The following is a 24861-nucleotide window of genomic DNA, read 5'->3' as shown; positions in this document are numbered from 1 at the left end:
CTCCTCTCTATTTGCATGTGCTGGGGTTATAGGCTGTACGGCTGCATTCCATGTTGATTTATATAAATATATTTATTGCAGGTTACTAACCTAAAGTCAAGCATTTTCTCTTCAGAGGTTACACTCAAGGCTGATTAATCAAACAAAATCCTTTTATTTATTATACTCTTGCATATAGATGGTCAGGGTGCCCCTGAAAAATAATTTACAACTCCAACATGCGTCACACAGCTTTTCGCCATGCTGCTGCAGCTCGGTGCTTGTGACATGAGTCAGAAATAGGGGCAGTAAGAATTATATAGATTTCAGCCAATCAGGAACAGAAATTGTAGATGAAAGAAAAGGAGGTGAGGTGTCAGAAAGCTGTGATTTTGACCTTATATTCATATTCTTTTAGCTCTTTTTTTACACATACATTCAAAGGAGACATACTATGTAAAGAAAAAGAATGTATTATTGCATTAAACTATTTTAGATATAGAAGGAATGTGCTTTAAAAAAAAGTTGTAATTCTGATAACATTATTGAAAATTTCTGCACACACCCTACTAGTCCTGCCCATATCTTCCACTTTTGACCGCTGAATTCTCTGGCTGTTTAGGGAGCCAGCATACTGCACTATAAGATAGGAACCAATCAGCAGCTGGGCTGACCTGATAGAGAACTGAAATGTTTCTTTGCATGTGTGACTGCAGGGCTGTGATTGGCTGTCCCCCTCCTACTGTGTTTTGGCAGGGACAGTTAGGACACGCCCACCCCTCATTTGAAACACAGACAGGGACCAGAGAACTTCTATGGGGAGCTCATATTAAGGGGCTATTTCTGAAGACAATATCAATTTACAGTAAAACCAGCACCATATAGTATACACTGTTGCCTAAACATAAAGGGGGGATCATTTATCCTATTTGTCTCCTTCTGCATTCACTGGGGGTAGATATATTAAAATCCTAACAGATGAATCTTTATATTTTCACATCAGTTACATTTTTATCAAAGGTATTAACACACACATGATCATTGTTAAGAAAATTTCTGGCTGTCAGAAAAGTGTTGTAATTTGCCACATTTATTAGTGGCGTTTCCCTTTTTTTAATAGTTCATTTTTTAATTTATTCAAAAATGTAAAAATAGTGTAAGACAAAACTTTCTGAAACCCTGCATACTTTTGTGTCCATTCTGTTAGCAAATGTTCATATGCAGCACCATCATCATACTTAGCTATATTTAGCTATATTTAGCTATATTTAGCTAAGGCAGGGGTCCCCAACCTTTTTCACCCATGAGCAACATTCAGATGTAAAAAGAGTTGGGGAGCAACACAAGCATTAAACAAGTTCCATGGGTGCCAAATAAGGGCTGTGATTGGCTATTTGGTAGCACCTATGTGGACTGGCAGCCTACAGGAGTCTCTATTTGGCAGTACATCTGGTTTTTAAGCAACCAAAACCTGCCTCCAAGCCTGGAATTCAAAAATAAGCCCCTACTTGGAGGCCACTGGGTGCAACATCCAATGGGTTGGAGAGCAACATGTTGCTCACGAGCTACTGGTTGGGGATCACTGAGCTAAGGGGAGCTTTAAATTTTATTTGACCCCACTGCATAGTTGGTTGGCTGATGGTTTGCCCCCCTAATGCTTTTTTTTCTCTGCAGGTTGTTTGATATATGTACAGTTTCACGGACAGACAGAGAGACAAAACTTACACTGGTGTTTGAACATGTTGATCAAGATTTGACCACTTACTTGAATAAAGTACCAGATCCTGGGGTCCCAAATGAAACTATTAAGGTAATTTTGAAAAGTGATTTTTTTTTAAAATCTTTATTTATTTCCAACATTATGAAAAGTGAATATATTTATGTATATGGATTCTGTATGCTACAACCTTTATAGGGCTTGAATGTTTAATATATAATCTTCCATTTCATTTTCAAAAATTCATTTTGGATTTTGACATTTTTTTTTACTAGCTTCTAAATTTTATATTTCATATAATTTTTGCTTTCCATACTATACCTATCCAGCAGTTCCATTCTAAAGGCTATCATTATAATGACATAATAAAACTTTGGATGTGTTGGTTTTTTTCGTATTTTTCAAACATACTAAAAAACTTTAATCTGTCTTTTCAAATTGTAATCTCTCCTTGATTTAAAAGCTTGTGGAAATGTATATGTTATACAGTATTTGGAGTTGGACACAGGAAAAATATTCACTGTATTGAATAGTTACATAGTTACATAGTAAAATTGGGCTGAAAAAAGTTCAAGTTCAACCCCTCCAAATGAAAACCCAGCATCCATACACACACCCATCCCTACTTTTAATTAAATTCTATATACCCATACCTATACTATACTATACTATAGAGCTTAGTATCACAATAGCCTTTGATATTATGTCTGTCCAAAAAATTATCCAAGCTATTCTTAAAGGCATTAACTGAATCAGCCATCACAACATCACCCGGCAGTGCATTCCACAACCTCACTGTCCTGACTGTGAAGAACCCTCTACGTTGTTTCAAATGAAAGTTCTTTTCTTCTAGTCTAAAGGGGGGGTGAATAACATTCTTCTTGTCTAAATATAAAATATACTTCCACATTAAATGAAAACCATGTATTATCCTATTATCATATCTCCAAGCTATACATTTAAAAATGGCACATTAAATCATAATAGCTCCACAGAGACCACTATAATCCTTATTCTGTTTTAAACTTTTGCCAGATAAATGTGTATTGTTATACAAGGCTTCTCCAAAGTTAGGTTTTATAATGTGGCTCTGCTAATGGCATGAATAAATAATCTTTGATTCACATATCGGAGTGCTGCTGGAATTATTGCTTTACAGTGGAGTTTTTCCTTGGGCAGAGAGGAACACAGCTGTGCACCCGACGCTGCAAAAGGCGATCTAGTGTAAGTGTGGCACCTTATTGATTTGATTGGAATATGAATAGGAGAGACCTGAATAGAAAGATAAGTAATAAAAACTAGCAATAACTATAAATTTGTAGCCTTACAGAGCATTTATTTTTTAGATGGGGTCAGTGCCCACCCCCCTCTGAAAGCTGGAAAGAGTCAGAACAAGAAGGCAAATAATTAAAAAACTATAACAATAATGAAGAGCAATTGAAAAGTTGCTTAAAATTGCTTATGGGGCAGATTTATCAAGGATCGAATTTCAAAGTGAAAAAGCTTCGAAATTAGACCATCAAATAGGTGTAGTACGATAGTCGAAGTTGAAGGTTTTTTCCTTAAAATTAAAATCGTTCGATCGTGCGATGAAATCCATCAAATGGTTTGATTTGTACGATTTAATCGTACGATCGTACGATTTTACAAAAAAACCTTCTACTTCTCAAAACTTAGCCAACGGCTCATATAGATTATAGGAGGTTCCCCCATAGCCTAAACAGCAATTCGCCAGATTTTAAGGGTAAAGAGGCAGTACTTCGATTTTCGAATGGTCGAATTTGTGAAGTTTTTTCAATTCGAATCGAATTTTGGCCTAGTCGATGGTCAAAGTACCCAAAAATTACTTCGAAATTCTACATTTTTGAATTAGAAAATTCACTTCGACCCTTTGTAAATCTGCCCCTAAAAGTTAACTTAAAGGTGAACCACCCCTTTAAGATTGTTTTTTAAATAAAAATAAAAAGCATTTGACATGCAAAAACTCCAATAAATAAAATAATTATTTTAGCAGTGTTCATACTTTGCTAGTTAATATCTTGTTTTTTTATGCCAGGGAGTTCATTGTGGAATATTTTGATGGGGTGCACCCAACTCTAACCTGACACCCCCAGGTGGAGTCTTTGGACAGCGTACTGATTTTTATGCACACGTGAGTGTGTTTCTTTCTGTTTGACCGTATTCCCCTGAGAGGGGGTTGAGGGCTTTAAGAGACACACGTTCAGATTCAGGGAGATTTAGTCGCTTTAGTAGATAAATCGCCTCTTCTTCGGCGCAACTAATCTCCCCGAACTGCCTCCCGACAGCTAGAATTTAAATCAATGGCGGTATGGCACTCAGGTCGCTACGTTTTACGAAGAAGGCCGACGTTTCCTCGTGAGGCAATTTCGGGCACTTCAGAAAACAAAGTGCTCCGATTGCCAGGCAGTTCGGGGAGATTAGTGCCCTGAAGAAGAGGAGCTTTGTCGCTGGGTGACTAATCTCCCCAAATCTGAACGTGTATCTCTGCCCTAAATAGGAATCCACTGGGCCATACATGATGCTGTTTAGCCACCTCTACCCAACAAGCAGTGGGATAGGTGTAGAGTGGTGGTGGTACAAAGGGCTACTGAAATCTAGAGTGTATATTATTGATTACTGTATAATGGGAGACATTTCTGCAGCATTCTCAGAAGAAAAGGCCAGAAGAAAAGCTTGATTTGTATCTACTTAACCGTGACTGTATAATTCTATTTTAGAATCTTGCCAACCTATATATTTACTTGAGTAATGTATTTTGAAGTAAGAAGTCAGAATTAACCTTGAAACATCAAGACACATTTCTGGATATTTTGCAGCATTTGTTGTCAAGTAGATACAGATCTTTGATGAGAAAGGCATAGGCAGACATGTGAGTTTGTACTGAGTTTATAATTCGTCACATGACTGGGGCAGCTGGGAAACTGACAATATGTCTAGCCCCATGTCAGATTTCAAAATTGAATATAAAAAAATCTGTTTGCTCTTTTGAGAATTGGATTTCAGTGCAGAGTTTTGCTGGAGTAGCACTATTAACTGATGTGTTTTCCCATGACAGTATCCCTTTAAATATGTAGAACTTTGGGTTAGTCTATTTTAGACCACTCTAAAGTGACTAGAAGGTGTTTTATGATACACACAACGGCTTTGGTATACAGTTCTGTAAACTACCAATACCTGTTATTAGGGAGACTGCTATTACTAGTTTTAAAACTCTTACTTCAAAGAGCCGCAGCTGAAATTCTACTTAGGAGCCGCCTTCTGATAATGGGGCTCATGTGGTCACACTAATCATGTTTTTTAGGTTAGTCAGTGCATTTATTTTGAGTATTTTCTGTGACAGCTGTGCATTATCCCACTTTTAGAGTACAGTTACATATAGTCATATGATATCCTGTAGAATTGAGAGCTCTACCATTAGTATCCAGCATATGAAACTCTAAGAAATGTGGTTTTTATCTGAAATTGTGGACTCATCAATTTACATCTCTGATTACAGTTTCTTTTTGAAGCCTAAAGGATAACTGCATTTAGTGTGTGAAAACCAATCTTCCTATCTGAGATCATTTTTGTCTGCCAGACATGTAAGAAATTTCAAAAGAGCCTCCTTCTCAATACACTTCAAAACAGAAAAGTCAGTGTCGTTTCGAGAGACGTATGGAATTATGTACACTTCAAGACAAAAACATAAGCATTGAACATTCTAGTTTAAGGGGCCCATTTACTTAGCTCGAGTGAAGGAATAGAATAAAAAAAACTTCGAATTTCGAATGATTTTTTTTGGCTACTTCGACCATCGAATTGGCTACTTTGACCTTGGACTACAACTTTGACTTCGAATCGAACGATTCGAACTAAAAGTTGTTCGAATATTCGACCATTCTATAATCGAAGTACTGTCTCTTTTAAAAAAAAACTTCGACCCCCTACTTCGCCACCTAAAACCTACCGAACCTCAATGTTAGCCTATGGGGAAGGTCCCCATAGGCTTTCTAAGGTTTTTTTGGTCGTAGAAAAATCGTTCGATCGATTAATTAAAATCCTTTGAATTGTTCGGTTCGAAGGATTTAATTGTTGGGGATCGAACTAATTGCGGTAAATCCTTCGATATTTGAAGTCAAAGGATTTACATGCGGCAGTCGCATATCAAGGGTTAATTAACCCTCGATATTCGACCCTATGTAAATCTGCCCCTATATGTAGATACATGAGAAAATAGTGGATTTGTAGAAAGCCAGATCCACATAAGGTCACATCGCACCATAGAATTCCAGTGGGGCTGACAGAGTAGGATGGACATTAGATCATTATTTAAAATTTTTAAACTATTATTTTTTAGCCATATTTACTTTTATATATTTGACCAAGAATGCCTTATTTGTGGCGGAGTATTACGTATTAAGTATTACCACACTTGCACACCCTGGCTCTCCTTGGAATGAATGCCTTGTGAAGAAGGCTTTGGTAATCTCCAATTTCTTAAGTAAATTATTTCACTGCCACTCAATTCAAACCCAATCAGGGACAAGCCCTTGCTATGTTCATTTGTGAAGGTGCAACGTTTTGGGGTAAACCCCTTTGTAAAGCATTCAAATCAGTATGTGCATTGGCTATTTAACACTACCCAGTGCTGAAACAATTAACATAATTAGCATAATTAATTTTAACTGTCCACAGTCCAAATGACCAAACTTATTGCAATTGGTCCAATTATTAATGCTCAAAAATTCAAAGAAAAAAACTAACGGGGGAATGTAATAAAAGTCGCAAAGAGCAAAACAATTTGCACCAATAAGAATAAAAATCCACATCTCGCAATGTAATATTGTTCCTTAAACTGTTATTACATTGTGAATTTTAATTGCGCATTGCGAATTTTAATTGCGCACTCTTAAGAAATGCTTGAAGGTGTCGTAATCTTTTGGAGCAAACATAACGACTTTTTTTAGTAAGAAGCTTTATTACATTGACTGCGCATTGGCGCAAACTATAAAATTCGCAGTCTTCCACTGTCGGAAGTGGTTGCTAAACATTTTCCAGGTTCGCAAAAGCTGTATTAAATTCACACAGAGCAACATTTGTTTGCGCAAAGGCATACCTTTTCGCATTGCGTTAATGAAATGTCCAAAAAGAAAGTCCGTTTCATGTACCATGCATGCGAGCAGCACTGTGTCTTTGGCGCATGCGTATGGTGGGAGTTTGGATGTCGGGAGGGGTCCCCTGGGGACTGCCAGGAGGGCTCTTCGTTTTGCAGTCCTGCTGGGCCCCCAATGCTCCAGTCCGACCCTGCTTGGGTCTGCTGGGGGTGCCAAAAGTTAGGCACCCCAAAGTTATTGCATTTACTTACCTGACGCCCTGGGCTCGGTGCTCCTATCAGGAGAAAACTGCATCGGCGCGGGGTTCTTCCAGCGAGCCCCACGGAGGGATCGGCTTCCTTCTTCACTTGGGTGCGCATGCAAAGTAGCGCGAAAAAACTAACTTTAACAAATAATTTGCCTATTTTGTGTCTGCCCCTGAGAAATTTGAAGTGAAGAAGATGATCGATCCGTGGTGTTCGCTGGTAGAACCCTGGGTTGGTTCAGTTTTGTGCTGATAGGAACTCCGGCCTATAGTGTCAAGTATATAAATACATCTACTTGGGGGTGTCTGACTTTTGGCACCCCAAGTTAAGTAGACTTTCCTTCTTTAAATGCCTTTTCATTTTGCAATTATCCTTTGGCTAGTGACTTATAACAAGAGCTCTAGTTATGAGATCTCAGTCATGCTTATTATTCATTCCCATTGCTGGAGTGTTTATACAAGGGGGGGGGGGTTCCAAATGTCTTTTAGGTTTTTCTTTGAATTAAGGGTTAAAACAACTTTATTTTGGAGCAGTTGTTAAACTTTTCTTTCTGTGACTGACTGGCATTGTTTTATTGTTCTAATGAGCAAGCAGCTGGCTTGTCAGTGAATAGCAGTGTGGGCCCTTGGCCATGTCTCCTGTGAGGTCTTGGCTGGGTGGGTTAGCAGGCCGCCCACAGCCAGAACTATTCAGGGCTATTGGCAGTGCAGTGTCCCCATTCATTTCTGCTTGTCACATGCTGTTATGCAACTTACACCAGAGAGGAAATGACTGTTAATAAAAAAAAAATATTCGCCTGAGTGGCTTGGGATCCTCCAGACTTTATCTTTGAGACAGAGACGCTTACAGTAGCTGCTATCCACAAACGGCTATAGGAAGGCAAAAGCCCCACACTAACGTACCTTACCTGCCTGCCCAAAGCTTCAGTTATCAACACCTGCCACATGGCTCGCCTTTAAAAGGCCATATCCAACTTCCTTCTGTCAAACTTGCCTTCAATGTGGGCTGCATACGGCCTAGTTTAGGTAATATACAGTATATCATTGTTGCAAGGACATTTCATAAAAGATATGTCGATCCAGAGAAAATAAAGAAACACACTGTACATGTACCATTCAGGACAATAAGTTTAATAAAAAATCAGCAGAAACTTCCACTAATGGGATACAGTATATTTAAGGTAAAATAGGTTAATTACAGCTTTAATAAATGGCAAACAAGCAAGGGCGTTCCTGGGCTCTTTGCCGCTTGAGGTGGCCTTTCAGATGCCCAGTAGTAGTTGTGGGATACCCCTAACTTAACAAAACTCGAAAGGCAGATGGCACTTCTGAAAATGGGGTTTATTGGAGTTCCTGCTGGAAAGACCTAACATGTTTCGGGAGTTATCCCTTAGTCATAGGTTACCCCTAACTTAACCTTTCTTATTCACCATTTAAGTATAAGTATGTGTCAAAAACACATTTTCTATTGTATTATACACTGCTAGAAGAAATGTTCCTTTTGTGCTACCCGTCACCCATCAAGTATCATATGTTATCATGAGGGCTATAAGTCTTGGCCAGTGTAATTTTGTAGCCTGCCCTGCACTGAATGGGTAAAGCGAAGGCAATGTGTATATACAGTGAAACCTCGATTTTAAGTATCCTGATTTTAGGTTTTCCCGCATTTTACATTTATTATTTGTGGTCCCACCAATTTATAATCCATTTCAATGGGTGCATTTCCCTGATTTTAAGTAATGTTTTCCTGGATTTTACTACATAAATACGTTTTTTTTTTCACTCAGTGAATGTTATTATTTGTGAAAAAGAGGTTTAAAATACTAACCAAATGTATATTTTGCCATGGTTCTGCCTGTAAATGGTCAATTCCAATTCTTATACAGTCCTGCACTAATCACTTATTGCTTTAGGTTGTGTATGTGACTGACAGAGAGGCCTTCCCATGCCACATAGTGTAACATTAACACTGCAATGTTTAACCCTTGTTATTAACACAGTAAATATTGTATCTCAAATTAAAACTGACTCCTGTGTGTAACTATAGAGGAAGCAGACCCTGTGACTGCAGAGGGGCCCAGGAGGTATAGGTGCCCTATGAGGCCCTAATTCATATACAGTTTCAATAAATCATGGTAAAACAAGTCAACCTCTAAACATTTTGGGGGCCTAAAAAATTATCTACATTTTATATATATATATATATATATATATATATATATATATATATATATATATATATATATATATTATAATCTACTTACGGCACTACTTTTCTTGGTCCCCTGAAAAACGTAAAATGGGGGGTTCTACTGTATATATAGTGAATAAAGTACCCCCTATTGTACAATATAAGGATATTATAAGTTACCGAGGAATTTCATGACCATATAAAAACACGAGGCCAAAGGTCATGGAACTCAGAGGTAACTTCTAATATCCTCATATTTTGCAACTGGGGGTACTTTATTTATTATAATTCACAAGTTTCAGTGAGTCATGTGACAGATATGACATCAGAACTCACCATTTATAACTGATGACATCACTAGTCACCGTTTATAAGGATATAATTTACAAGATATTCATGGCTTTTGTGTATTATATGTATGTATTGTACATTATAGCGTTATGCATGCCGCTCTATTAGTGTAAATGTTGGTTTTTTCAGTTCCTTTATATGTTCCATATTATGTGCATTTAGGATATGATGTTCCAGCTTCTTCGAGGACTGGATTTTCTTCATTCCCATAGAGTGGTGCATCGAGACCTAAAGCCTCAAAACATTCTTGTCACCAGCAACGGACAGATAAAACTAGCAGACTTCGGCCTTGCCAGAATTTACAGTTTTCAGATGGCACTCACATCAGTGGTAAGTTTTATTAACCTCTACTTTATCTGTGTACATTGTATATTAATTCTGCATAAAAGAAGCCTCAGAGCGTGTGCCCATTAGAGACTGACAATTGTTTATCAGATCCCAGGGATCTGGATAATTGATGCCATACCTGTACTTATGTTGGCAGGATTCCAACACAAGATCTAAATATGTGGATCATATCGAATACAGGTGTATTTTTCCCCTTTAATTATTTCATATTTATTACATAGATATTGCAGACCATAAATAGTATACAGTGTTTGCAATTCAAATGCAGAGCACTACTCAACTCGTGATATTTACAAGATACTTTCTGATCCACTCTGATAATACCCCAAAATGCCACTACACATCAATTGACCACCAGGTTTCATAGTTCCAGCCAAGCTCTGCTGTGTTTGATGTCCAGTGATTACAATAAGCCAATAATGGGCATCAGAACTTTCAAAGTTACAGTGCAAAAGAACCGCACTCACAGGTCTTGCGGAATCAATCTTCTAAAGATTTATTTTGCTCAACGTTTAGGTCCCCAACAGTTGCACTATTTGATTCTTGACGAAGGTCCCTGTGAAGTTGCACTGTTTGATTCCTGAATCCTGAATGCTGGTGGGGCACCGAAACGTTGAGCAAAATAAACCTTTGGAAGATTGATTCAGCAAGTCCTGTGAGTGCCGTTCTTCTGCATTGCTTTTGTTCAGGGGCGTAACTATAGAGGAAGCAGACCCTGCGGTTGCAGGGGGCCCAGGAGTGTAGGGGGCCCAGTGAGACCGTAATTAATTAGCAATTTTAATATATCTTGGTAAAATAGGCCAACTTATAAATATTTTGGGGCCCTAAATTGAATTTGCTATGGGGCCCAGTAACAACTAGTTACGCCACTGCTTTTGTTGTTTCTTAGCTCAGGCACCCAGGTAAGACAACTGTCTATGGTGTGCACCTTCTCTCTCTCTCTCTCTCTCTCTCTCTCTCTCTCTCTCTCTATATATATATATTTCCACAGCAATGACTCAGCACTCACAGGACTCGCTTAACAAAATTAACAAAATCATTTTAATGTGCAAAATCAACGGTGTGGTCACATATTCAGAGCTTTAGTAAAATATTAATAATAATAATCTTGACAAAGGTCTCAATATGTGGGTGAAATGTTAATTTTGCTCAATAAAAGGATTTTTACATTTTTTTAAAGTCCTGCGAGTTTTGAGTCATTGCTATGGATGTGGTTGCTGAACTACCACCCGCTACCACCCAGAACCCAGGCAGTTACTTATATAGATATAATAGTAATGGAGGGCACACGCAAAAGAAATATATAACTAATAAAGTATTGATCTGTGACAGTTCTGTGCAAGGCATGGTAGCAGAACATTCCAGAAGATGTAAATCATCATCATCATTTATTTATATAGCGCTAGGATGAGTTCTGTACATGGAATCAGTTCTTGTGGGAAAATATGCCCCAGTGACTTATTGGCACCAGCGCTGGAATGTGGCATTTAAAAAGCACCTTTTTACAGTGGGAAAGAATGTGGTAAAGAATAAACAGTCTGACGTTACTAACCGGACCATGGTAATCTCATAACCAAGTTACAGAAAGCTTCAGTCAGCTGCAAGAGATGCTCCACATATAGAAACACTTCTCAACAGACCCAATAGTTTCTGGGAAAAAGAGCAACATGAGACATCAAATGAATTACACCATTACAAGGCTGCAAAATAACTCTTAAAACTGATTTTTTTTTGGATTTTTCCTTTTTTATAACCAGCTACTATGTTACTGTGGTAAATTACTATGTTGAAATTTTACAGTTTGTTTTTAGCAGCCTATACATGAGGGTGTATTATCTGTAGTATAACATTAAAAGGCATATGTTTTCGGATAAAGGTATGGGATCAGTTATACAGAAACCTCTTGTGCAGAATGCTACAATTTAGAGATGCACTGAATCCTGGATTTGGTTTGGGATTAAGACAAATTTGAGTCTTTTTCCCCAGGATTCTGGTTCAGCCGAATTCAAGAGCCTGGCAAATCCAAATCCGAAACCTTATAACCACAGGACTTTAGGTCACATAAGGGAATATGGAAAAATGTTCTGTTTTCCCCTTCCACAGCCTATTTTACAGATGCATATTAGGGTTTGGATTCGCCTGAATCCTTCTTGAAAGAGGTGAGGTTTGTCTGAATCACAAAAATATGGATTTTGTGCATAAACAAAACAATTAAACCAGTATGTACATTGTACTTGATGGATTCATTAAGACTTTTATTGCTATTTTATTTAGCTGGAAAGGGTGGGAGCTACAACATGGAGATGGCCACTGCTCCTGTATAAATCAGATGCAAGTTGAGTGTAGTATCTGGCCACATCGGGGATGACTTTCACGTAGTTGGCCATATTAAAATTAAGTCCCCTTAGACATTTGGCCATGGTTTCAAAAATATTAAGCAAAAAGCAGATACATTTTCATCCCCAACGATCTTCAAGCTTGCCTTTTGGCTTGTTTCTAGGAGAGCAATTTGCCACATTCTCACACTGAGTGGCCTTCAGGCTGAACCCCAACTGCAACACCTCAAAACCAACCTCCTTTCCACTGATTTTGGGGGGTTAATGTTGCTGCTGTCCACTTCAACAGTTGTAGAAAGCACGCACAATGGCACACAAGACTGTTGTTGAAGGTAACCCCATGCAATATTTTTTAATGGGCGTGCCCTGAAACGTTGCATTTCTGCATTAAAACATATTGCATGGGGTTACCTTCAACAACAGTCTTGTGTGCCAGTGTGCTTGCTTTCTACAGATTATCGGAGGCTACTAGTTAATTAATTACTTGGCACGGGTGTGCGAGAACTCTCAGGGCCGGATTTACATAGTAGGCGCCCCTAGGCCCACTGCCGTTCGTCGCCTCTGTCCCCTCCCCTTTATTTGTGCAAATTGTCATCATCTGGACTGGAACAATGGGGATTGTTGCATGGGAAATTTAAAAAAAATTTGTAGCTCATCCCCAGTGTTTTTGAACCAATGTGGGTGTGGTTGGCAGCATCCTGCCCCCCTAAAATCCTGCTGCCCTAGGCCCGGGCCTAGATGGCCTTTCCACAAATCTGGGCTCTGAGCTCTGAGAGCTCTTCCTTCTACAACACTTCTAAAGTTGGCCAAACCTTCATAGCTATGTATTGCCAGGTAAGAAGCAAGGGGTGGCAAAGAGAACATGACAAGGACCAGTGTTCTCCCCAGGCAATTTTTTCCTAGGATCCTTTATTGGCACCAAAGCCAACACCTTTCCCACAGCATACAGGAAGTTTGCATAAGCAAAGTTACCCGGTGTCTAGGGGACCAGTTTGAATTTTGCGCTGCTATGGATCCAGTGCAACCATGCAAAATGGAAAATAAATAACAATGCAATCTATGTTTTTTTTATACATATTGTTATTAATCTCTTTTAATATTAAAATTTCAAATTAGCAGTTGGTAAATAGGAAATAGTATACGACTTGTAGGTGGAATTCCTCAGCCTATTTTGACTTTCCCTACATTTGACCTTGGCTTGCTCCTGCGCAGTCCTAGGCAGGAAACTTGCTGGCATTCCCTTTGAAAAACAGACCAGAATATAAGTGAAACCAAGCCTACAATACATATTTGTTCATGACACTCAAATTTTCTTTTTTAAATTTCTCAACAATGTTTTTAACAGAACCATTGATTTAAAAAAACATATTGATTCAATTTAACCATAACCAATAACAGCTTAAATCTTGTTGAGCATACAATAAATCCTATTCATTTAGTAATAATGGGAGTGTATTACAACTACTTTTTGTCATAATCAGAAGCATCTTTAGCTTATGAGTTTATGTATCCGGTCAATGGTGGAACAATTCAGCAATATATTTTCTTGGAAAGAAAACTAGGAGATGGAAAGGTCTTTAGGGTGTCAAAAGTTAGGCACTCCCAAGTGATCGCATTTACCTAACTGAATCCCCGGGCCGGTGCTCTGATCAGAAGAAAACTGCACAGGCCGGAATTCTTCCAGCGAGCACCACTGAGCGATTGTCTTCCGGCTTCTTCTTTTTTCTAACGGCTGTACATGCGCAGTAGCACGAAAAGCCAAACTTTAACAAAACAGTTATTTTGTTCTACTGCACATACGTCTGCCCCAGGAAATTTGGAGATAGAAGAAGCTGGAAGACAATCGCTCAGTGGTGCTTGTTGGAAGAATCCCGGGCCGGTGCAGTTTTCTTCCGATAGGAGCACTGGCCTGGGGTTTCGAGTAAATAAATGTGATCACTTGGGGGTGCCTAACTTTTGGCACCCTAAGTTAAAAGACAATTCCTTCTCCTTTAAAGGTCCAGAAAGCTCAAAATTTAACATTATTAGTGTAATTTAAATCACCAATTAGTTCTATGTTCTTTTGCGGCTGACATGACTTACTTAAAGGTGTTTCCCATTTAAACAGGAGTAGTGATGACCCCCAAATATGGAGGGGAAAGGATGGAGCAAATATCAGTTACAAGAAACGAACCAGAGTGCAGTTCTTGCAGCACTCAAACATAAGGGCTGAATAATTATTGCAGGGCAAATTGCAAAAAATAGGGCACAAATTGAACTTTTTTGCAGTTTGTGCATTGGAGTGGGCTCCTTGGTACTATTTACTCCGCTCTGTGCAATAACAAATAATATATCAATTAATTAATGAATTAATTGATTAATTGTAAATTAAAATGATAGGCAGAAGGCTTAGTTACTGGGCTCATGTTGAAGTCAGGTATGTTGTCCTTGTGGCCGAGGACAAAATTTACACACCTTTTAGCAGTGTTTAAATGAATTTACAGGAGCAACAAAAGCCTTGTAGTGCACATCTGTTTGACCAAGTCATTGAGACGAATCCATACCTAATTTCAAACCTGCTTTACATATTTATGCAAAATCCTAAAACTGCATCAGCTGTAAAGAAAAATATATCTCTTTATTTGTGCAGTGTTCTAATATCACAGGAACAGTTCAGTGTAAAAATAAAAACTGGATGAATAGATAGGCTGTGAAAAGTTAAAAATGTTTCTAATATACAGTAGTTAGTTAGCCAAATATGTAATGTATAAAAGCTGGAGTGATTGGATGTCTAACATAATAGCCAGAACACTACTTCCTGCTTTTCAGTTCTCTAACTCTGAGTTAGTCAGCAACTTGAAGGAGGGCCACATGGGACATTACTGTTCAGTGAGTTTGCAATTGATCAGCATGCAGCTCAGATTTAAAGCAAACAGTTATGACCCATGTGCCCCCCCCTCAAGTCACTGATTGGTTACTGCCTGGTAACCAATCAATGGAAACCAAGAAAGCTGCAAAAAAGGAAGTTGTGTTCTGGCTATTATGTTAGACATCCAGTCACTCCAGCCTTTATACCTTACATTTTTGCCTAACTAACTATATTAGAAACATTTTTTACTTTGCACAGCCTATCTATTTACCCAGTTTTTATTTTTAAACTGAACAATTCCTTTAAATGTGGCTGAAAAAAGCAGAACAGGCACAGGCTACATAGCAGATAACAGATAAAAACCATTGTATTGGACAGGGCTTATCTGTTATCTGCTATGTAACCTATGTGTCTAGTGTTTCAGTCTGGTGGCTCAGTGATCCAGGAGCAGCTCAGTGATCCAGTGCTACATTTAATTGATACATTTAACTGTCGCAAATAGAAAATAGAAAGTAATTGGTAAAAGTCTTTATTTTATAACTATCTGAAACCAACTAAACTGAACAAAGCATTTGAAGGTGAACAACCCCTTTTAATTGAAGCTGGCATTTAAATACAATTGAAAATGAACTAAAGTTAATTAAACAGAGTTGCTTCTGCCATATCCTCCTTCATAGAAGCTATTAAATCTGATTTGCTTAATTTCAGTGCTGGTATTTAAAGTTATTCGGAGTTGGAGTGGCTACATTTTAGGCGACTCCAACTCCAGCTCTGCACTTGAGGCCGAACATCCATTAGATAAAACTTGAGGGTCTATGGCAGTTATGAACAATTTGTGATGTTTTAGTTGTATTGTGAAGTAGAACTCCCAGCATTCATAGCTGGCTGAAAGTCCCTATGGATATATATATATTATAATAGCTGTAAGGCAGTAAGCGTATTATGTTTAAATCCTGAGATTGTGGTAGACAACAGCTGGAAGGCATGTAAATTCCCAGGCCTATAGCATACATGGGCAGTGTGAGTTCTAATCAGAAAATGTTTTGCCGGATTACTGAGACTTTCTGCCTCTCCTGGTTTCACATTGCTAGAATAGAAACAACTGATTATGTATGTCAGACATAAGGGGACTCGGAGCTTGGGGGGCTGCACCATTCCAATAACTATATCTTTGTGAAATATACCAGCAAAAAGTTTGGCCTCTTGGCAAAAAAAACTTTATATACAAAGTTGCCAGGAAATGTACCATATTTTTTTCCTTTTCTATATTTATACTTGACCACCGCTGGCAAAGAGCCAAAAATAAAGCGACAGATAAAGGGGAAAAAATGGCATCTGGACATTAAAGCTCTAAGAGCACTGGGCAGGATAAAAAGGCACAACAAAATGACAGAATTTATCTGGAATTTTCCAGCTAACGATGTTCAGATGTTCAGATGTGGTATATGTGATGTTTTAGTTGTATTGTGAAGTAGAACTCCCAGCATTCATAGCTGGCTGAAAGTCCCTATGGATATATATATATTATAATAGCTGTAAGGCAGTAAGCGTATTATGTTTAAATCCTGAGATTGTGGTAGACAACAGCTGGAAGGCATGTAAATTCCCAGGCCTATAGCATACATGGGCAGTGTGAGTTCTAATCAGAAAATGTTTTGCCGGATTACTGAGACTTTCTGCCTCTCCTGGTTTCACATTGCTAGAATAGAAACAACTGATTATGTATGTCAGACATAAGGGGACTCGGAGCTTGGGGGGCTGCACCATTCCAATAACTATATCTTTGTGAAATATACCAGCAAAAAGTTTGGCCTCTTGGCAAAAAAAACTTTATATACAAAGTTGCCAGGAAATGTACCATATTTTTTTCCTTTTCTATATTTATACTTGACCACCGCTGGCAAAGAGCCAAAAATAAAGCGACAGATAAAGGGGAAAAAATGGCATCTGGACATTAAAGCTCTAAGAGCACTGGGCAGGATAAAAAGGCACAACAAAATGACAGAATTTATCTGGAATTTTCCAGCTAACGATGTTCAGATGTGGTAGGGCTAGGGAAAAGGAGCCAAACTGAGCTTGCTTTGTTCACTGAAAGAGGCCCCTGTTACAGTCCATTTAGATGTGCATATTTTGGCTTCTCTTGTGCAGTCTAACGATATGTTGTGCATAAAACAGCTCTCTTGTTACTTCATGTATACCATTTCATGGCACCAATTGTTTCATGCATTTCATCATATCAGTGCTTTAGGGCTCTTACTGACGAGCGGTTGAAGCTGTGCTCCCCTGCGTTCCGTTTTTCTGCGTTCAGCCGCAGGGGAGCGCAGGAATAGACGCATTAAGCTTTTTTCAATGGGGCTGTACTCACAGTGGCGCGTGTAGGCGCCGAACGCAGGAAAAATGCAGCATGTTGCGTCTCAACCTGCGTTCAGCGCCTACACGCGCCTGTGTGAGTCAGCCCCATTGAAAAAAGCTTAATGCATCTACTGTATTCCTGCACTCCCCTGGGGCTGAACACAGAAAAACGGAACGCAGGGGAGCGCAGCTACAACCGCTCATCAGTAAGAGCCCTTATGGCTTAGGGATGAGCAGGCCTGCAAATATTCAAGGGCCCTGCACCCACAGCGTGGTTAGAACATGCATTTCACTAATATCACTGCACACTCACAAAAAATTCTAAATACTGAATTTCATGTAACATGCATCCATCGGGGTATATTTATCAGTGAAGTTAGAGGTCGCCACAGTCCTCTAGAGTGACATTTCGCCACTCTCCATTCATTTTTTATGGGATTTTGAAAGGCGTATTTTTCAAAGGATGAACTTTCACTTTCACCGATTCAGCGCCGGATTTCTTTGCCGGCTGCCCCTAGGCTGCGCAGTCCGACCTACACTTCCCCCCCTACACTTCCCCTTCCCCTTCCCAGCGCGCCGGCGAAAAAACTCCGGCGCAGCTGGTGTAATTGAATGGGGACGCACACGTCTGTGAAGGAGGTTATGGCAGAAGCAAGTAGTTAATATTGGATTGTATTTAATGGCTATTGTACAACTATATGCCAGCTTCAATTATTATACTGTATAAGTTGTTTTCCAATTGTTTTGATTTATCTAGTTTAACTTTGATTTTGTTTTTTGAATTAACAAAGGATATAGTTTATACTGTATTTATGAGCTTTTGGCCTTGTATGTTGTGTACTTAACTTTCAATCCACGTGGAAAAAACATATATTAAAGAAACAGTAACGCCCAAAAATGAATGCATTAACATAATAATATACTGTTTGCATTCAGTGTTTTGTTTCAGAAAGACTAATATATTTTTTTTTATAAATAAGCTGCTGTGTAGCCATGGGGGAAGCAATTCAAGCTGTAAAAAAAGAGAAAAGGCTCATGTTAAATAGCACATAACATATAAGCCCCGTCCAATACAATGGTGTTGTATCTGTTGTCTGCCTTTTTTCCAGCTTGAATGACTGCCCTTATGGCTACACAGCAACTTGTTTATATAAACTATAGTAGTCTTTCTGAAGCACACACTAGTTTTACCTGTGAAAAGCAACAGTGCATTATATTTTAATTACATAGATACACTTTCAATTTTAGGGGGCACATTTACTTAGGGTCGAATATCGAGGGTTAATTAACCATCGATATTCGTCCGTCGAAGTTAAATCCTTCGACTATCGAATATTGAAGTCGAAGGATTTAGCGCTATTCGTTCGAACGATTAAATCCTTAGAATCGAGCGATCGATTTTCGAAGCGATCGAACGATTTTCCTTCGATCAGAAATTGGCTAGAAAGCCTATGGGGACCTTCCCCATAGGCTAACATTGATGCTCAGTAGGTTTTAGGTGGCGAAGTAGGTGGTCGAAGTTTTTTTTTTTAAAGAGACAGTACTTCGGCTATCGAATGGTCGAATAGTCGAACGATTTTTACTTCGAATCGTTCGATTCAAAGTCGAAGTCGAAGTAGCCAATTCGATGGTCGAAGTAGCCAATTCGAAGTATTTTTTATTCTATTCCTTCAACTCGAGCTAAGTAAATGTGCCCCTAGGTGTTACTGTTCCTTTAAAAGGAGTAGGAGTTGGAGTCGGAGGTACCATAAACGGAGGAGTCGGAGTTGAATAATTTATGTACCGACTGCACAGCTCTGATTTTAATTACTTTCAGTTTTTGGCATTATTGTTCCTTTAAAAACCAAGGAGTCGGAGGTACTATAAAGCGAGGAGTCAGAGTTGAAATATTGACGTACCGACTTTAAAGCCCTGCTGGCCTGGTGTCTTACTGGCAGCCGGTGGCAACCATAACTAGGCTTATTTTATAAAATGAGCTTCTGTCTGTGGAAGGAAAGGAACACTTAGCGCCATTGGGTTTTTATGTGGGACTTGTGTTAACACACAACACAATATGGTATGGCTATATAAATAAAGGAAAATAATATTTCAGAAAATGTCATGTTACTCAGGGTGTATTTTTCTTTGAACACAGAGTAAGCAGTGTGCAATAGATAAATAAATCATACACACAAGGACCTAGCGGCAATGGCAAAGAGCTTTTTAAAAGTTCCACAAATCACCGTTCTCTCTGCTTTTCCCACCCAGGGGGTTGTAAACATTGGCAGGCAGCCACTGTCATCTACTCAGCTGATTTGTCCTTCCAGCATGTTCAGCATTTTTGTACATCTTCCCTTAGTGAGGGCTGGAGGCCACAGCAGGCCATTTCAGCGTATTCATTTCCCGGAACATTCAGGGACTAAGGTTCTAACGAAAATCAGAAGAATGCCTCTGTGTTCCATCACTGTCAGACGGCATATTTTTGATCTGGAATGATAGCTAATTTATACCAGTGGATAGATACTTGTATAGGGGCTCATCACTTGCTGAAAAAAACATGTTGGGGCAGATTTACTAAGGGTCGAATTTCGAAGTTAAAAAAACTTTCGAAATTCAACCCTCGAATTGAAATCCTTCGACTTCGAATATCGAATTCGAAGGATTTTTAGCGTATTCAAACAATCGAACGATTCGAACGCTTTTTAACGATCGATCAAAAGGATTTCTATTCGACCAAAAAAAATGTAGAAAAGTGCTGTGGAAGGCACTAACATTGCACTTCGGTAGCTTTAATTTGGCGAACTATGAAGTCGAAGTTTTTTTTAAAGAGACAGTACTTCGATTATCGAATGGTCGAATAGTCGAACGATTTTTACTTCGAATCGTTCGAATCGAAGTCGAATGGTCGAATATAGCCTATTCGATGGTCGGTATTCGGCCAAATCTTTCACAAAAGATTCGGGGGTTCGGCTGAATCCAAAATAGTGGATTTGGTGCATCCCTACAATATTTATTTACAACCATGCCCTATTTGTAGTTAAAACCAATAGTACACATGGGAGAAGAGATCCCTCTCAAATAAGTGCTTAATCACATAATCCGATATATGCAATCAGATGTGGGAAAAATGCGTATGCGATTATATATATCAAAAATCACGAAATTGTTTCTAAAATCCTAATATCTCAATTGTACCCTAACCTTTAGTTTGTAAACTCTAATTTGTAGGGCCCTCTAATCCTATTGTACTCCGTAACCCTTGTTTGTCATCCACCATTTATTCCCTGTAAGGTAAAGCACTGCGTATCTTGTCGGTGCTATATAAATAAATAAATGATGATGATGATATATATATATGTTATATGCCATTAATACACAGGGATCCCTTCTCCCATGTGTACTACCTTATGTTTTTAATTGGTTTTAACTACAAATAGGGGCATGGTTGTGAATAAATATTGCCTTTTTATAAATTTTTGACTATTCAATTAACCTATATTACCAATTGGCTATTAGTTAGGGGTTAAATCCTAAATTTTGGTGTATACACATTTTATAATATACCTTTTTTATTATAGGTATAAATTCTCTAACCTGATATAATGGCAACACAATTCTTTTCATTTTAGCAAAGTGCAAAACTAATATAAATATTTTACCAGATCGGGCTAGATTTGTTGGTTTGCTATTTGCACGAAATTTGTCTACTTCCTCTTATATTCCCATTACTGCAACTCTGGGCAACAATGCTGTGCTAAAATGTGGTTTTAATAAGAGCAGGGGTTGTCATTTCTTTTAGGGAAAATACTGTAAATAAAGTAAAAAGCCTGTCACTTTATTATTTCTCCACCCACAACTGACCTTCACTCTTCCCAAAGGCTTGATGCCACTCCAATGAGGTTTGTGCCTCCAACCCTAATGCAGACCTGTAGGGTGAGAATATTTATATCATGTGTAGGTTTGGTATATAGGTTTTTCCCCCTGGACACCATGATGGATCAGCAATGAAGTACATTGCATTTATTTTTTGTAATAAACAGGCACCTTCAGCCATGGAAACAACATGCATAATGGTCATATACACTTTTCCAGGACCTGCAATTGAACAGATTTTCAAAGCTTCATGTTCTTACTAACCATTCATGATGAGCCGGTCAGAAATTTCAACCCTTACAAGACCTGCTACTTCCTAACCCAGCCCCAAGTCTTCTTCTACTTTATTACCCACACTTGACCCAACACCCATCTGATGACTCTGCTTGACGTTTGACCCAGGGTTCATCCTCTTGGCCTGAATGTGCTGGTTCCATTGGTTTCGGGTCAACCTTCTCATCCCTACTAACCTCTTCTGGTTCACTGTAATTTCTTGAGGCCTGTCAAAAGGCTGCTGCTATACTCCTACGGGGTTCATCAGTACTTGTATTAGCTTATTGGCCAATTTGACTCCTCAATGCCACTCACCAATAGAAAGAATGGGAATGGTTATCTAGGGTGCATTTAGGAGGCTAATGACATGCATAGGAAGACCTTGTGTTGCACAAGAAAGTCACTATATCCCTCTCCGGCATAATTATTAGATGAAATGTGAGGCAGATACAGGCTGTGCCAACTAGTCGCCAACCCTTTCCCTACAGCATGTAAATGCAGACATTGGTAGCAGGTAAAAATCTCCAGGAAGATCAGCACTATTGTGCATGCCCTATGTCATTAATCAGCATCCAATAAGATCAGTTCTGCAGGAGTGTATGAGTGCAGCCTGGAAATCAGCAGTTAACCCGGCATTGTGCTAACTAACAATTTCGGCATTTGCATTTCAGAGTTTGGGTAAGCACTATCTTTAAATGAAACAGAATGATATCCGATATATATATGTGCTGATTTTGCAAAGCCCTACATTTTGGTAGGGCTTTGCATTGTCTTTAAATGAAGTAACCGATAGAAGTGAAGCAATGTAAAGCTGATGGCTATTAAGGGCAGAGGGTTAATTGGCTAGACTGGCTATAGAAGAACAGTAGTTACCACCAGGTCAGTATTTGTAAAGATGTTGCTGGATCATTTTCATGATTCCTCCTTGCTAAACCAGTCCACGTATATTGAGGGAGCACCACAGAGCAATCCTCTTTCTGTTTCTTCTTTCCTCACATGGGTGTGCATGTGCAGTAGCGCAAAAAGCTGTCTTTTCCACTCTAGTGCACATGCATCAGTCTGAAAGATCCCCGGACCAGTGCTAACAGGAACACAAGTCCAGGCTAGAGTCCTGCACTGGGTCGGGTACCTGATGAATACCCACAAAGAGGTTGGGTCTTGGTCAGACATTCCCCGACTATGATGACAGTTCGCTGGGTCACCTGTCTGGGTATCCAGCTACGGTTCAGGACTTGGCCCTTCCAGCCTCCCTAATGTTTTAGGTAAATTTCTTTGTTCCTTTCCTGCTGAATCGGCTGGGAATGATGTCACATAAGCTTAAATGCATGGGGTCCAGGGCGGGTAGCAGCTCTGGGTAGGGGTATGTGTTGGTGGTGGATGCAGGTTGGGTTAGGGGTCAGCGGGTCCAGGTCAGTAATGGATCCTTCTGATTGGACCCATGCAGGACTCTAGTCCAGGGTATGTGGTAAGTGATTACAATCACTGACGGGTGTCTGACATTTGGCACCTCCAGTGATTGAGACTTTCCTTTTCCTTTAAATAGGTTTATCCACTGGAATTCAATTTTTTTTCTTGCTGCAATTCCCTAGCAGCCATGGCAGAGCAAATATCCACTAACATAAGGCATTCATAAGAGCAACTGGCTTTGCCCTATAAGCAAATGTATGTGCAAATATAGCCTGGATGAGCACTATAACTCTGAGACAGAGGCTGATTATCTCTATGTTTTTACTTTACTTTCACCTGCATACAGCCAAAATCAATTATTATTTTTATAGTTGGAAGAGTGTCAATAAATAAACCCCTTCTACTGTGGGTTGAGGCCACTCAAACGTTAGACTGTTCAATTATAAAAGCAGCTGTTTTTCTTTCCAACACAGGTAATGTATCAGACGGTGACTAATCTGGCACTGCTCTCACCAAACATTGCCACCAAAGAATGCCCAGTATGTGACTTTAAATTCCTGGTAACCTGGATAAAAAAGAAAATATGTCCCCATGTGTCCTTACACCCTCTGGAATCAGACATAGGTTATGAAGAGTTGCCAACTATTTTCAAAGTCTGAAAACAGCTGGCACTTTTTTCCCTACAAGGAATGTGGTAATTGCCTGGGCATGTCCCAAAGACGAGGTGCAGAGCACTCTAGTTCTGCATACTTAGAGTCTCTCTACAGGTATACAGAGGAACATTTATCATTACACTCATAAGTAGAAATGTAATTACCATAGCTAAAAACTCTTAGCCCTTAATATGAAATATTCAAGGCCGTCATACTTGCCCTTTGAATTGAAATTAACTGAAATTTCATTTGTTCAGTTTCATTTTATAGGAATACATTAGCACATTCCCTTAGGTTCACTCTGCTTGGGTAGTTCATTTCTAAACCATGAGCTGTACGAACATTTAAAAGAAAATCATATGTTTTAAGGGTCATATTAGGAGAAGAGTATAAACAAGGCCATGAATAAATTTTGGAATACAATCAAGTTAGGTGTAAAGGTTGGTAGCACCACCCAATGTAATTCTAGATTGTTATGTTACCCCAAGTAAAGAAGACTCATCAAAGAAAGGTTAGTTAGGTTCGGTAAAAAAAACTTGAAAGAGCCAAGGAGCCCTATGGACAAAAAAAGCCTTTGCGTGTATCAATAGCAGAAATGTTTCAGATGACCACAAATCTAGGGTTAGTTACAGAAATCAATTACAATGTAAGTGAAAAAGAGGTCAGTCAGTTCAGTGAATACAGGACATAAACATATAGAATACATTTTCCAGATTTAAGTTGGACAGCACTGATTTAGGGGCCCATTTACTTAGCTCAAGTGAAGGAATAGAGGGAAAAAAACTTCGAATTTCGAATGTTTTTTTTGGCTACTTCGACCATCGAATGGGCTACTTCGACCTTCGACTACGACTTTGAATCGAACGATTCGAGCTAAAAATCGTTCGACTATTCGGGCATTCGATAGTCGAATTACTGTCTTTTTAAAAAAAACTTCGACCCCCTAGTTCGCCACCTAAAACTTACCGAAGTCAATGTTAGCCTATGGGGAAGGTCCCCATAGGCTTTCTAAGTATTTTTTGGTCAGAGAAAAATCGTTCGATCGATGGATTAAAATACTTCGAATCGAACGTTTCGAAGGATTTAATCGTTCGAGCGAACGATTGTTCGTTCGATCGAACGAATTGCGGTAAATCCTTCGACTTCGATATTCGAAGTCGAAGGATTTCAATTCGGCAGTCAAATATCGAGGGTTA

The 24861-nt window shown here is 39.0% G+C and overlaps 1 protein-coding gene across 1 annotated transcript in view; it reads left to right on the top strand.

Moving 5' to 3' along the window:
- Positions 1-24861, top strand: part of LOC108719900 (cyclin-dependent kinase 6) — a 63156-nt gene that overhangs the window by 24326 nt on the left and 13969 nt on the right. Inside the window, exons 3-4 of the mRNA XM_018269182.2 lie at positions 1654-1789; positions 9759-9926. Of these exons, the coding sequence (XP_018124671.1) occupies positions 1654-1789; positions 9759-9926 (304 nt within the window). The remainder of the gene's footprint in view (positions 1-1653; positions 1790-9758; positions 9927-24861) is intronic.

Source organism: Xenopus laevis, chromosome 6S, assembly GCF_017654675.1.
Source record: "Xenopus laevis strain J_2021 chromosome 6S, Xenopus_laevis_v10.1, whole genome shotgun sequence".
Lineage (NCBI taxonomy): Eukaryota > Metazoa > Chordata > Amphibia > Anura > Pipidae > Xenopus > Xenopus laevis.
Note: the sequence above shows the minus strand (reverse complement) of the source record. Positions and strands in the feature narration are given on the sequence as shown.